At 44.5% G+C, this 15,430-nt stretch overlaps 1 protein-coding gene and 1 pseudogene across 1 annotated transcript in view; one reads left to right on the top strand and one right to left on the bottom strand.

Moving 5' to 3' along the window:
• Nucleotides 1-4,330: 4,330 nt before the first annotated feature.
• LOC140705241 (U2 spliceosomal RNA) lies at nt 4,331-4,506 on the bottom strand (annotated as a pseudogene).
• Nucleotides 4,507-12,736: 8,230 nt separating this feature from the next.
• LOC144587169 (uncharacterized) overlaps nt 12,737-15,430 on the top strand; it is a 68,831-nt gene continuing 66,137 nt past the window's right edge. Inside the window, 2 exon segments of the mRNA XM_078386786.1 lie at nt 12,737-12,961; nt 13,456-13,567. Of these exon segments, the coding sequence (XP_078242912.1) occupies nt 12,737-12,961; nt 13,456-13,567 (337 nt within the window).

Genomic DNA, 15,430 nt, shown 5'->3' on the forward strand with positions numbered 1-15,430 from the left:
TTGGTGTATTTGTCAATTAATAAATCTTTTAAATCCATTTCATTAATTTGTTGTGATTCTGTCTTTTTGAGTTGCCGTCGTTAACTCACTGTGACAAGCTCAAGGAAATTAAAATAGAATATATCTATCAACAAATCTATTTCATATCAGCATTGTACATTTGACAAATATCTCATCCAAGGGAAGGAATGTTACCTTTTTCTTTTCTTGTGTTAAGGTGTTCAGCTCAGTGGAGATCGATTCCCCCACTGTGCCTTCCTGATAGGCTGGACCTGATCCATAGGGTCCCTTCCAACTCTACAGTTCTGACATAATGGTGATGATATGTGACGTGATTTTTCTAGAACAATTTGAACCGCTATAGAGTCCTGCCCCTTTGACAGGGGAATTATTATCTAGTCATCATACCTCACGGCTGGAATTGATCCATGTAGAGTGGGTAACAGCGGCCCCCAACCTTTTTTTGGGCCACTTGGGGAAGGAGGGGCACCCTTGTGCGCTTGCACAATGGAGTAGGAGGGTGCTTGTGCGGGTGTGTGCATGCATGAAGGGAGGCGCAGTGCTCATGCGTGCGGGTGTGCACTCATGCACATGGGCAAAGGGTGGTGTACTCGGAGGCACACATGCACAAAGGGATGGGGGAGCACAGGGATGCATGCGCAAAGGGGCTGTGCGGGGGAGTGCTGGGGGAAGTCTGTCGACGCGGCCCATTCTGGCTCAAGCCAAAGACTGTCACCAGGCTGCAGACCAGGGGTTGGGGACCTCTATGTTACAGTAATCCAGCCGGGAAGTAACTACAGTGGTGCCTCGCTTAACGAGCGCATCGTTTAACGGTGAATCCACATAGCGATGTCGCAATTGTGATCGCAAAAGCGATCGCATTGCTATGTTTAGATCGGGCTAAAATCGCATTGTGATGATCGGTAAGCATTTCGCTTACCGATCTTCGCAGTGTGATGGTTTTTTTAACAGCTGTTCGGCGGTTCCAAAATGCCCGCAGGATACAGAAAATGGCCACCCGCATTGTTTTCGCACCCTGCCCTCACTTACCGAGGGCGCGAAAATGGCGGCGCTATGGAGGAACATCGCAGAATGGTGAGTTTAGGGCCCCATAGGAACGTTTCAATGGGGTTTTCCGTTCCGTTTAGCGATGTTTCCACATAGCGACAATTAATCCGGAACGGATTAACGTCGCTATGCGGGGCACCACTGTATTGCATGGGTCACCAATGGCCAGATTAGACATTTCAAGAAAAGGGCACAGCTGGCACAGTTAAGTGAAACCACGCCCTCCACCATGGTGCAGCAGCCAGAAGATGACATGACTGTAAAGTAAAGCATCCCCTGAAAATGAGCCCTAATGTGTTTTTTGGAGAAAAAAATGTATATAAGAACTTGTCTTATTTTTGGGTAAACAGGGTAGTTCCTCTGCCCCTTCAAAATCCAGCTTGTGCTTCTGGGAGTTCTCGGTGCACATACTGCTGAAGCCTACCTTGTAGGATATTGAGCATAACTTTGCGAGCGTGTGAAATGAGTGCAATTATACGGATGTTGGAGCATTCTTTGGCACTGCCCTTCTTAGGGATTGGGATGTAGACTGATCTTTTCCAGTCCTCTGGCCACTGCTGAGTTTTCCAAACTTGCTGGCATACTGGGTGTAGCACCTTAACAGTGTCATCTTTTAAGAGTTTAAATAGTTCCACTAGAATTCCATCACCTACACTGGCCTTGTTGTTAGACAATCTTTCTAAGGCCCACTTGACTTCACTCTGCAGAATGTCTGGCTCAAGGTCAGCAACCACACTATCTGGGTTGTCCGGGGCATCCAGATCTTTCTGGTATAATTTTTCTGTGTATTATTGCGACCTCTTCTTGATGTCTTCTGCTTCTGTGAGGTCCCTGACATTTTTGTCCTTTATCATGTCCATCTTTGCACAAAATGTTCCTTTAATATCTCCAGGTTTTTTGAACAGATCTTTGGTTTTTCCCTTCCTATTATTTTCCTCTATATCTTTGCATTGTTCATTTAAGAACGCGCTCTTGTCTCTCGCTGCTGTTCTTTGGAAGTGCACATTCAATTTTCTGTAACTTTCCCTATCTCCCTTGCATTTTGTTTCCCTTCTCTGCTATTTGCAGCCACTTTACTTTCTTGCTTTTCCTTTTCTTTGGGATGGTTTTTGTTGCTGCCTCCTGTACAATGTTACGAGCCTCTATCCATAGTACTTCAGGCACTCTGTCCACCAAATCTAGTTCCTTAAATCTGTTGATTATACCTGAATAACTCAGTGGTTTTTCCTACTCTCTTCAGTTTAAGCTTGAATTTTGCTATGAGAAGCTGATGATCAGAGCCACCATCAGCTCCAGGTCTTGTTTTTGCTGACTGTATAGAGCTTTTCCATCTTTGGCTGCAGAGAATATAATCAATCTGAATTGAATTTGGCCATTTTAATATGGTTTAAATAAATTACAGATGTGCTTTAGCCTGATGAATTATTTTATAGCGTTCAGATATTGTAATTCATTGTCCTTTTTTGTTGCACCCTCCTTTTTAAAACATATTTGTAAGCTACTCTGGGTCCTCTCCAGGAAGAAGGCAGGTGTTAAATGAAATAAACACATAAGTAAATAAATAAATGCCTAACTATTTTATTGCAACCATTATTACATGTTACACTTATAACCCTCACTTATAGTACATGTAGTGTTCAAGGTGGCTTACAAATATCGGTAATGCAGAATAAAGGCAGTCAAAGGGGAAGACCATGTCAAGTGTAAGCTCTTAAAAGTCAGCTAAGTCTATAAACTTAGTCATCATCTCCTGGCAAATAGAAGAGAGGGGGTTATGTAGGCAGTGACAGATTTTACTTTCTTGGGCTCCATGATCACTGCAGATGGTGACAGCAGCCACGAAATTAAAAGACGCCTGCTTCTTAGGAGGAAAGCGACGACAAACCTTGACAGCATCTTAAAAAGCAGAGACATCTCCTTGCCGACAAAGGTCCGCATAGTCGAAGCTATGTTTTTTTCCAGTAGCGATGTATGGAAGTGAGAGCTGGACCATAAAGAAAGCTGACCGTCGAAGAATTGATACTTTTGAATTGTGGTGCTGGAGGAGACTCTTGAGAGTTCCCTGGACCGCAAGGAGACCAAACCTATCCGTTCTGAAGGAAATCAACCCAGAGTGCTCACTAGAAGGACAGTTCCTGAAGCTGAGGCTCCAATCCTTTGGCCATCTCATGAGAAGAAAAGACTCCCCGGAAAAGACGCTGATGTTGGGAAAGTGTGAAGGCAAGAGGAGAAGGGGACGACAGAGGACAAGACGGCTGGACAGTGTCATCGAAGCAACCAACATGAATTTGACCAAACTCCAGGAGGCAGTGGAAGACAGGAGGGCCTGGCGTGCTCTGGTCCATGGGGTCACGAAGAGTCAGACACGACTAAACAACAACAACAAAAGTCTATAAACAAGGGATCTGAAATCATCACAACAAATATTAATTTTCACATTCCTGCTCATTTGTTTTGGCACATTTTAAATTCTCCAGAGCACAAAAGCTTGGAAGCTGATTGTCCAGATGTGTGTGTGTGTGTGTGTTTGTGTGTGTGTGCGTGTGTGTGTATATGTGTGTGTGTGTGTGTGTGTGTGTGTGTGTGTTTATGCCCCACCTCTCCCAAATGGAGTCACAATCTCCCCTTAAGGGGGACTTCACTTGACAGGAAGTCAATGCAAGGCTCGAGAGGCAATGCTGTCAGCTCACAACAGAAAGGGCTCATAAGCTGCGAAGCCTGTTACGAACACAACGTCTTACTCCAGACTGTCCTTGATAACATCCGCCACTGCAGGAAACAACGCACAGCGGCCTGGCTGGGCCTCACCAATGCCTTTGGCTCCATCCCAACGCAACCACATCTTGGAGAGACTTGCTGACTTTGGTATGACCAAGGACTTTCTAGGGCCAGTCTGTGAATTCTACGATGGCTGCTCCACCACCACCAGCGTGAAACTGAGAAAGTCTGTGCGAGGGTGGGAGTTAAACAAGGCTGCCTGGTTAGCCCCCTAGGATTTAACCTGGCCAGGGTGGAGCTGCTTCTCCAGAACATTCCCACACCTGCTTTTTGGAAAAGAGCCATGGCTACACTCATGTTCAAAAGAGAAGACCCCTCAAACCTGAAGACGAACTTCACTCACTGGATGGAAGTATCATTGCTCCCTATACCTTTAAGAAATGAAAACTAATTTTATGAATATCAATATTAAAATTAATAGAATTATTAAGAGAAGTTCAGAGAGCAATTTCCCCAGAGTATCTTTGCTCTCTGGCTGTCAAAAGATCTTTGTCTTTGAACCTTGAGCAAACACCAGGTTTATACATGGAGTGGACAGAGGAAGCCCCTCTTCTATCTCTCAGGTCCAAGAAGCCATTGAATATATAAAGGACATATCAGATATTAAACTGATAAGAACAGATATTACACTTGATCTTAACCAAAAGGCCAAGAAGCGATACCTGCACTTCTAAAAAAAAAAACACCGGGTTTCCCAGGGCCAGCATCCTCCCAGGGACCTGAGAGCGAGGCAATGGGCCGAACCGCCCAGCGCCCCCTCGCCAACCGCCCTCTCTCGGATCCCATGCTGCCTGCTCCGAAAAGGACATACTTTCCGTCCAGAGGGAAAGCAAAAGCCTGAGAGGAAAACTGGCCAGAAATTCTGTGGATTCTTCAGATCTGGTCCTTTTCTCGAGGGGGAGTCGGATCCTCCGGGCAGTCATTGGATGTCTCTTTGCATATCCCCGCCCATTTCTCCCATCATGCTCTGCAAAAGCATTCTGCGTACTGGCGGCTGCCAGAGGTCCCCCTCGCTTCACTTTTGGTGGAGGGGATGCCCCCGTTCCCCCCCCCATGCAATCCGAGGGCTTGGATTGGAAAAGGGCAAGATGCACCAGGCCGATTCTTTAACAAAATTATATATATTCACGGGATTTCCAGGGTTTTCCAGGTAGACCCGACTCGGAAGTGGTTTCTCCTTGTCTTCTTCCTGGGGAGCCCTGGGAAAACGGGGCAGCTGGCCCAAGGCCACCCAGGCCGGCTCTTCTCTCCTCGGAGGCCCACTGGGGGAACTGAACCACCAACCTCTGGCTCTTCAGAGACCTGAAGCACTGAGCTATCCAGTGGCTGAGGGATGTAAAAAAAAGATTAATAAAAACAAACACAAACGATGAAGCAGAAAACACAAGGACAGGCAAAATTGAAAACTTTCCACACCAGGGGATTTCTAAGCAACCGAGGCGCACATGTGGCTAAAGAGATATTTTCTACTCCGAAAAAAAACTCCACTCATTTTAGAGGGGCAAAAGAGGGTTAAGAAGCTGAGGGACAGAAGAGATCGGAAACCTCCAATTCACAGAAGTCGATTGCCAGAAGTCGAAGGTGACTTGACGGCCCACAAGAAAAACAGCATTCGATACGTAGTTCTCAAAATAACAAAACCAATTTTAAAAAAATAGACAGAAACTCTCACCAGACGCTATAGAGTGAAAACAACAACAGGCGACATTGAAAAGTTCCACACTAAGTTTTTATACCAGCAAGCAAGGCGCACCTATTACTAAAAGAGATCTTTTTTATTCTAAACAACTCCACCAAAGGTTTATAGTGAGAAAAGACTGTTTTAAGAAATGGTAACAGAAGCAGGGGTAAAAGGAGCAGAAAGGCAGAGTCTGTTCTGCACAAGAAAGGAGGGACCAGAGAACACTTCCCTTAAGGGTTTTTTTTTTTTTGCAGCATTTCAAACACACCAGTTTTTGCACCTGAAAAAAAAAAGACAGCACAGCACAATGTGTGGAAGTGGAAGAGGGAAAACTGAGAATCAGAATCACAGGGTGTTTTTTTCTTTAATGGACTGTTGTTCTCTGCTGCTTTTCAATGTTTTTTCAGTATGAATTTCATTTACTGTTTTTAATACAATACTTGCGAACGTCCTTTGAAATATTTCTCCCCTTCATGGTTTTCAACTTTTAAAGATTGTCTTTTCCTTGTTGCACATCAGTGCCTTGGGTGCCTCTAAGGAGAAAGGCAGGGTGCAAATAAATAAATAAATAAATAAATAAATAAATAAATAAATAAATAAATAAATAAATAAATAAATAAATAAATAAATAAATAAATAGCTTCCCCACTGACCCCCTCCCCGCGACCCTTGGAGATGTGGTAAAAGCGTTCCTTAGAACTACCTTTACACGAAACAGAGAGGGATTCAGAATGATCCGTCCCTATTGCCAGCAAAATCGGGTCCTGTAATTTTGCTCTAGGCGACTTCTCACTCTTTCACGATTTTAAATAAACAATCTGGAAGGTCTGCTCTTCCTCTTTTATTACTTTAGGACCCTAATTTGGTAGCGTAATGTGGCCAGATCAAAACAATCCTAGTTCCAAAATATCCAATTTACTACAGTAGCTTAGTCTAAACAAGGAGACAGCTTACAGACAATTTGTCTTTTTATATTTTATTATAAAAGATATCATTTCAACAAGCTCATTTTAACGTCATTCAGTATTTCCAAATTATTTCCAAAATAACCCCCAGCCTTAGCCACCAGTCATTTCCTCTATAAAGTGAAAATAATGAACTGTCTAACTATATCTTAAATAAGCATTCTTACGCAATCTCAAAATAAAGTCCTGTCGGCTGCATATCTCTCGGTGTGTCGTCTCTCTCCCTTCCATCTCTTCTCCGTCACTCTCCGTCTCTCTTCGCCCATCTTTCTTAAATTAAGCCGTTGTGTCCTTGTCCATTGGAGTTTTGATAAGATAAGGGTCAGCTTGTTCTTCTTTACTTTTTTTTCTTCTGCTGGAAAAAGAACTGACCTTGTACAGTTTTTTCTTCCTAATTAACACCTGGACATTAGTCAGCTTCTAGTTGTTTCCTTGCTGTAATGAAACAAAATCCATCTCTATTCTACTTTTAAAATGTTCATAATCAAATTCATGACAGGAGAGTCCACCAACTCTTCTCGACTCCAGGGAGATGCTTGCAATGCACAAGGCGGCACCTTTTGACTTGCAGGCGAGCCTTGCCAACTCGCCGGGTGGGAGGGCTCAGAGTCCCCGCCACCTGCACACACCACGAAGTCAGAGGACAAAGTCAGGAGTTCCTGACCAGCAAAGCCCCTCTCTTCCTAGTGATCAAACCACTGGGAAAATAATTTTCCTTTAAAATGCAGGTAAGGAGGTGGGGGGGGGAGAAAAAGCAAAACCCGAAAAATGAGAGAAACAGAGTTAAACCGCTTGCAAGCCATTCAAGGGCTCAGTAAGAATGGATCTCACTAACACAATTGCCTCAAGTTACTGGAAGCCAGATTTTGGTGGACGATCAGGAAAATCTTCTTAATTGTTAGAGCAGTACGAAGTAGGACCATGGACCCAGTGACCTCGGGAGTTGGTGAGGGCTCCAACACTGGAGCCATTCAAGAAAAACCTGGATCCTCCCCTGGCAGATACACCTTGATCTGCATTCCTGCACTGAGCAGAGGGTTGGATTCAGTGGCCTTTGAACTCCATTATTCTAGTCATTTCTTATTACTGGCACCATAATGGCTTGAATTCAAATGTACAGCGGGCCATCATTACCCTGGATTTGGCCAGAAATGGATATGAAAAAAACAAACAGGAAGTTCCCAGATAGCAAGGCCTAGATTTTTGGGGGGAGTTTGTGTGGCATTTAGAAGAAAGATCTTGGAAGAGGATGCCAGGGCTTAGTGAACGAGAGAGATTCCTGTGGAGCTGCAGAGCTTGGATTCCTCATGGTGCCCAGAGAGAGGCCAAACTGGGTAGCAGCACAACTCCAAAAGAAGAATAAGCCACGTCTGAGCATTCTGCACCTAGAAAAGATTTGTCCACAGTCAGAATCGATGGCATGCAATTATTATTAAAAGTCTTTGGGCAACCCATCCTCCCCAGGTGCACTCCCTGAAGGTAAAGACTACACAGTGGGGGAAGCTTCCTTTGCGGGCTCAGCTGTGAAGGCATCCGCCTTAGTTTTACAGTTTTCTGGATTTGTGATACCTGAACCAATAAAAGATAACCTTCGCTCGGGTATCAAACCCATGCTTAGTTGGTTTTTTAATTGTTGAATTTGCATTAGTGTAAATGCAGAAAAAGATCCATGCACACCCAGAACTCAGTGGTTTAAGTATCTGGCTGCAAAACCAGAAGTTGAGAGTTCAAATACCCTCTGTGCCTCCTTGATAGAGGCTGGGCTCCACCTTTGCCATTCTAAAATGATGATGACAAGCCCAAATCGGGGGTATGATATTCTTGAATTAAATAATACAAAAAGAATCAAAATAGTTCTAATTTCTTAAAAGATCCTGCATTTCCAAGATTGTTGTCTCTTGTTTTTCCTCTAATCTCAATTTTAACTTTCCACTTTCTGCCCCCAATAAATCACACCATTTCTCGAGAAGCCGGGCCTCCGTTGTGTCCAGCTTTCCTGATTAACTCTCCCTGAAACGTGTGTGATCATGGTAGCTGACACAGGCGACCAGGATCCTTAGAAGATCAGGAAAGCCCCCTTTCTTGACATAAGGAATAGAAAAAAAGTGCAACTAGATGCTATGGGACTACAGTTCCTATCAGCCAGCACATCCAATGTGGAGGGATGATGGGATCTGTAGTCCCCACAACACCTGGAGGGTTGCACATTGACCATCTTTGTTTTTAGTGCCATGAAAATAAATAAAGAAATAAAGCCGTTGCATAGAAGCCCCTCCAGATCACTCCCTGGGCCTTTGCGACTTTTCAGCAGGTCGTCCCCAGGCCCAAACAAAGGGGGCAAGGCCAGGTCGGCAAGGGACCCTTAACTGTTACTTATGGGGCTGCAGAAGCAGAGCAGAGGTGAGTCCTCTTGAGATATTTCGACCCTTGGGGATTTTATACTACATGAGCTTGTGGAGAGAAGACCTTGATGGGCAAAATGGCTGCCCAGATAATAATGAGATACAGTGGTGCCTCAATTAGCGAGCGCTTCGATTAGCGATGAAATCGATTAGCGATGACTTTTTCGGGGCATTTTGGTGCTCTGATTAGCGATGGTCCCTATGGGCAATTTTCGACTAGCGATGGTTTGGGACCATGCTTCAAATAGCGATTAAATTTTGGGTCCCCTGTTTCGATTAGCGATGGTTTAAACAGCTGAGATACATTGAATAGGTTTGAATGCATTTCAGTTGGGGAACCGCGTTTTGATTAGCGATGTTTCCTATGGAGATTTTCGCTTACAGACCGCAATCCGTTCCCATTGGAACGGATTATCCCGTTTTCAATGCATTTCAATGGGAAACTGTGTTTCGATTAGCGATCAAATCAATTAGCGATGTTTTTTGCGGAATGCATTAACATCGCTAATTGAGGCACGACTGTATATGATAAGGTCCACCTTTAGGACAGACTGCCCATGTCAGCTCCTGCATCATAAGGGCCACCGTTAGGATAGACAAATATTATATATATTAGACAAATATTTTATATAAAGGTGGCCCTTATGATGCAGGAGTTGACATGGGCAGTCTGTCCTAAACGTGGCCATTATGATGCAGGAGATGACATGGGCAGTCTGTTCTAAAGGTGGCCCTTATGATGCAGGAGATGACATGGGCAGTCTGTTCTAAAGGTGGCCGTTACCATGTGGAGCTGACATGGGAAGTCTGTGCAAAAGGTTGTTCTCTAAATACCTAGCACTTTAGGAGAAATTATAGTTTAGGCCAGGGTGCAAGATGGAGCATGTTTTGCAAGCCATTTTCTAAGGTAGAGTTGGCTGCCTTGGATTCTTGGGAATAAAGAAAGTCCAAAGAGAGCCCTAATAGATGCACTTTGGCTGGAAAAGCTTTAGGCCATGAGCTGTTATGGACTTCTTTCTGTAGAAGGTTAAGATATCCCAGGGAGGGATCAGCATGTATTTTACCTTGTTCCAATGTCTAAAAGCAAAGAGCCAAGCACTGCATTCTAGTGACGTTAGACCAGTCTCTAATCGTAAGGCAGCTGCAGGGATACATCTTGGCATTCCCAAAATGGATCTTAGAAAAATTGAAAGAACACTGTTGTTGTTGTTGTCTAGTCGTTTAGTCGTGTCTGACTCTTCGTGACTCCATAGACCAGAGCAGGCCAGGCCCTCCTGTCTTCCACTGCCTCCCAGAGTTTGGTCAAATTCATGTTGGTAGCTTCAATGACACTGTCCAACCATCTCATCCTCTGTCATCCCCTTCTCTTCTTGCCTTCACAATTTCCCAACATCAGGGTCTTTTCCAGGAAATCTTCTCTTCTCATGAGATGGCCAAAGTATTGGAACCTCAGCTTTAGGATCTGTCCTTCCAGTGAGCACTCTTTAGAATGGATAGGTTTGTTCTCCTTGCGGTCCAGGGGACTCTCAAGAGCCTCCTCCAGCACCACAATTCAAAAGCATCAATTCTTCGGCGGTCAGCTTTCTTTATCATCCAGCTCTCACTTCCATACCTCACTGCTGGAAAATCCACAGATTTGACTATTCGGACTGTTGTTGGCAAGGTGATGTCTCTGCTTTTTAAGATGCTGTCAAGGTTTGTCATTGCTTTCCTCCCCTCTTAGTTTTTTTGATGTTGAGCTTCAGACCATTTTTTGCACTCTCCTCTTTCACCCTCATTACAAGGTTCCTTAATTCCTCCTCACTTTCTGCCATCAGAGTGGTATCATCTGCATATTGGAGGTTGTTGATATTTCTTCCGGCAATCTGAATTCCAGCTTGGTATTCTTCCAGTACGGCCTTTCGCATGATGTATTCTGCATATAAGTTAAATAAGCACGGGGGAAAATATACAGCCTTGTCGTATTCCTTTCCCAGTTTTGTACCAATCAGTTGTTCCATATCCTGTTCTAATTGTTGCTTCCTGTCCCATGTATAGGTTTCTCAGGAGGTAGATAAGGTGGTCAGGAACTCCCATTTAAGCACTTCCTATAGTTTGGCATACTCAATGAAGCAGAAGTAGATGTTTTTCTGGAACTCTCTGGCTTTCTCCGTAATCCAGCGCATGTTAGCAATTTGGTCTCTAGTTCCTCCGCCCCTTCGAAATCCAGCTTCTACTTCTGGGAGTTCTCGGTTCACATACTGCTGAAGCCTGCCTTGTAGGATTTTGAGCATAACCTTGCTAGCGTGTGAAATGAGTGCAATTGTACGGCAGTTGGAGCATTCTTTGGCACTTCCCTTCTTTGGGATTGGGTTGTAGACTGATCTTTTCCAATCCTCTGGACACTGTTGAGTTTTCCAAACTTGCTGGCATATTGAATGTAGCTCCTTTACAGTGTCAATTTTTAAGATTTTAAATAGTTCAACTGGAATGCCATCACCTCCACTGGCCTTGGTGTTAGACAAGCTTTTTAAGGCCCACTTGACTTCACTCTCCAGAATGTCTGGCTCAAGGTCAACAACCGCACTATCTGGGTTATCCGGGATATCCAAATCTTTCTCGTATAATTTCTTTGTGTATTAATGCCACCTCTTCTTGATGTCTTCTGCTTCTGTTAGGTCCCTACCATTTCTGTCCTTTATCATGTTCATTTTTGCACAAAATATTCCTTTAATATCTCCAATTTTCCTGAACAGATCTCTAGTTTTTCCTTTTCTATTATTTTCTTCTATTTCTTTTCATTGTTCATTTAAGAAGGCCCTCTTGTCTCTCCTTGCTATTCTTTGGAAGTCTGCATTCCATTTTCTGTAACTTTCTCTATCTCCCTTGCATTTTGTTTCCCTTCTCTTCTCTGCTATTTGTAAGGCCTCGTTGGACAGCCACTTTGCTTTCTTGCAGTTCCTTTTCTTTGGGATGGTTTTGTTGTTGCCTCCTGTACAGTGTTACAAGACTCTATCCCAAGTTCTTCAGGCACTCTGTCCACCAAATCTACTTCCTTAAATCTGTTCTTCACTTCCACTATGTATTCATAAGTGATTTGGTTTTGGTTATACCTGACTAGCCCAGTGGTTTTTCCTACTCTCTTCAGTTTAAGCTTGAAATTTGCTATGAGAAGCTGATGATCAGAGCCACAATCAGCTCCAGGTCTTGTTTTTGCTGACTGTATAGAGCTTCTCCATCTTTGGCTGCGGAGAATATATGGTAATCAATTTGTTTTCCATCAGCAATCCATGAAGGGGAACACTCTCTGTACTTGTGAGAAATACTAGGATCCACGTTGGTATACCATATAACAGCTGGGACAAAATCTTGAGCTTAAAAAGTTGAATAACAGCTGGTATAAATTGTCTGCATTCAATACAGTAAAAAAAATGCTAGATAGCTTTCTACGTGTTCTGGACTACTTGGATTATGGACCGACTTGACACAACTTTTTTGGCAGTCCAGGGTATCTGCAATATGATCCGATCAGGCCGAGGGTGTCTGCAAAGATGAATATAATTTTGTTTTGTTAATATTTAAGGAGTGGTTTCACCAGTTCCTACCCCCCCCATGAATCTCCATGCCTGAGTGTGGATTCGAACCCTGGTCTCGCCCATCTGCTACTCCCTCCTGGGTTGTTTTAGCTTTGCATAGTCTTGCTATAATCTTTGCTTTGAGAAAGAAAGATTTTTGATTCCTTCCTGCAGGCTGATTTATTGTACAGACTAGAGGTGGGAAAGCCAAAATCAGCTGCTTGTGGAGCGGGAAAAGGGATTCGTATGGAAAAGGCCGGCGATATTAGGGCATTCCAGGAAAGGACGATGGCGAAGACCCTAAACGGAGAAGCTTTGAGCTCTGACGTATGGTGCCAGCGCTTCAGAGAATTCAATCGCCAGGAGGCTGCGCGGCCCCGAGAAGTCTGCAGCCGCCTCCATCATCTTTGCCGTGAATGGCTGAAGCCGGAGCAACACACGAAGGCTCAGATTCTGGACCTGGTGGTCCTAGAGCAGTTCCTGGCCGTGCTTCCCCCGGAGATGTCCAGCTGGGTGAGGGAATGTGAAGTGGAGACCAGTTCCCAGGCGGTGGCCCTGGCCGAAGGCTTCCTCCTGAGCCAGGCGGAGGAGAAAAAGCAGGTGAGATGAACGATTCGTCCTGGGAATGCCATGCCCAGTTGAGAAAAACGGCTTCCCTGTGGCCACAAATCCCATCAGCCCCTGGCCGGTGACCCTGGTTGGTGGTTGGTGGGTTCTAGGGCTTTGTTTATCTCTTCCAAGGGCTGTGAAGGCCCAACATCTCCCATAAATCGGCCCCTGGCCGTGCTTACAAGGGGATATTGGGATTTGTCGTCCTCCTCTCTTTTTTTTTTAAAGCTCTCCTTATTCCAAGGGGCTTAGAATGGCCAGCTTTTCTCCTAAATCAGCCTGGAGGTCATTAGCCCAAAGATTTGATGTTCCAGGGACGTGAAAGAAGGCATAACCCCAAAACTTTACCTTGTCTTGTTCCATTTCTTCTCCAATCCTCTGTCTACCTGCCGGAGCAGTCGGAAGTGGCTAAGAATACCTCCGGGACAGAAGGAGATCTGTCAGGTGCTAAACAGGAGCTGCTTTTTCGGAATGACCACCTGGAGGAGGATGAAGGTGATACTTCACTGGGTAAGGATTGCTGAAGGATTGCTTCTGTTCTGTCGGTGTTCTGTGCCTTCAAGTCTGAACCTGCGTATAAGGACGCAAATAGGGTTTTCCAGGTGAGATATCTAAGGAGTGGTTTTACTGGTTCCACACCCTCAGCGAGTTTCCACGCCTGAGTGGGAATTCGAACGCAGGACTCAAGTCCCAGTCTGTCCCTCTCTTAATCACACTACACTGGGTATCACTGAATATCTCTAAAACCTATAGGTTTTAGAGAAAGGGGCAAAAGCCTATAGGTGGAAAAGCTGCAGAAGAGAGCGCCTCGAATGATGACTGAGCTGAGGCACCTCCCTGAGGAGGAAAGGCTACAGCGTGTGGGTCTCTTGAGTCTAGAGGAAAGGCGCCTGAGGGGGGAACGTGATGGAGAGGTATCAAATTCTGCAGAGGGCGGATAAAGTGGATAGAGGTAAGCTCTTTTCCTACTCAGGCAATACCAGAACCAGGGGACCTGCACTCCAGTGAAGTGTTGAGAGAGTGAGGACAGACCAAAGAAGATATTTATTGACCCAGAGGGTGGTTAGTCTGTGGAACTCCTTGCCACCAGATGGGGTGATGGCATCTGGCCTAGATGCCTTGAAAAGGGGGTTGGACAGATTCCTGGAGGAAAAGTCCATCGCAGGTGACAAGCCATGATGATGGGGATGTACAATCTCCAGGCTTAAAAGGAAGGTCCCTCCAAATTCCAGATGCAGGGCAGGGGGATCAGGACATAGGTATCTGGTTGTTTCATGTGCTCCCAGAGGCATCTGGTGGGGGCCACTGAAATACTGTATCCAGAAACTGGACCGAGATGGGCCCTTGGCCTAATCCAGCAGGGCACCTCTTAGGTTCTCATGCGGTTTCACTATTTCCCTGTGTGTGCAGAGATGGGGAAGAAAAATGTGTCTAATGTTCTATATTTTAGACACACACTGGGTTTTAGCAAATTAAAGTTTCGTGTAGCGCAACAGCAGTTTAAGGAAAGTATTGTGAGGGGCATAATTCGCTTGAATAATCGAAACATAACATCTGTGTACAGCAGGGGTGAGCAACGTCTGTTGCCCCCGGGCTCAATTATTGCTGCACGGGGCTATCCATGAGTTTCAAAGTCCACTTCTTTCTTCCCAAAGTGGCTAGAATTCTAATTCTGGCTTTCAAAAGGAGTAATTTTGTGTGTGTACGCGCGCATGTCATACCCTGTAGATGTTTTGTAAAGCGAATCCCTACACCTGGAGGCTTTGAAGAGCAGTTGTTCACATTCTTTTACTTTACAGTGGACCCTTGACTTACAGACGGCTTGACTTACAGACTTTTTGAGTTACAGACTTCTCTCGTCACAAAATTTATGTTTGACTTGCACACTAAGATTTGACTTACAGACCAGAAAAAGACCAAAATGGAACAAAAACGGCCTGTTACGGGATTAATCGGTTTTCAATGAACTGTAGGTCAATGGAGACTTGACCTACAGACTTTTTGACTTGAGAACCGCCTTCCAATATGGATTAAGTTCTCAAGTCAAGACCCCACTGTATTTAGATTTATACCCCGCTCCACTTCTAGACAAGGTCTACTCAGGGGGCTTACAAAAAATGATAAAATACAATAAAAATATAATTACTAAAAGCTTACTGATACAAGGAACTGACTAGTGGGTATATACATTATCAAGATGGGAAGTTAAAGAAAGAAAACAGTTAATTGACTGGATGGAAGGCCATTCTTTCCACCAGCAATCTTGTAAAGTTTTGAATTTCTGGTCAAATTCCTCTGTGTGAGGCAGTTGAAGTACAGAGATCCACAGAGCGGATGTGACAGGGTTCGTCACTAGGGTATGACAGTTCCTTG

The sequence above is a fragment of the Pogona vitticeps genome, chromosome 2 (assembly GCF_051106095.1).
Source record: "Pogona vitticeps strain Pit_001003342236 chromosome 2, PviZW2.1, whole genome shotgun sequence".
Lineage (NCBI taxonomy): Eukaryota > Metazoa > Chordata > Lepidosauria > Squamata > Agamidae > Pogona > Pogona vitticeps.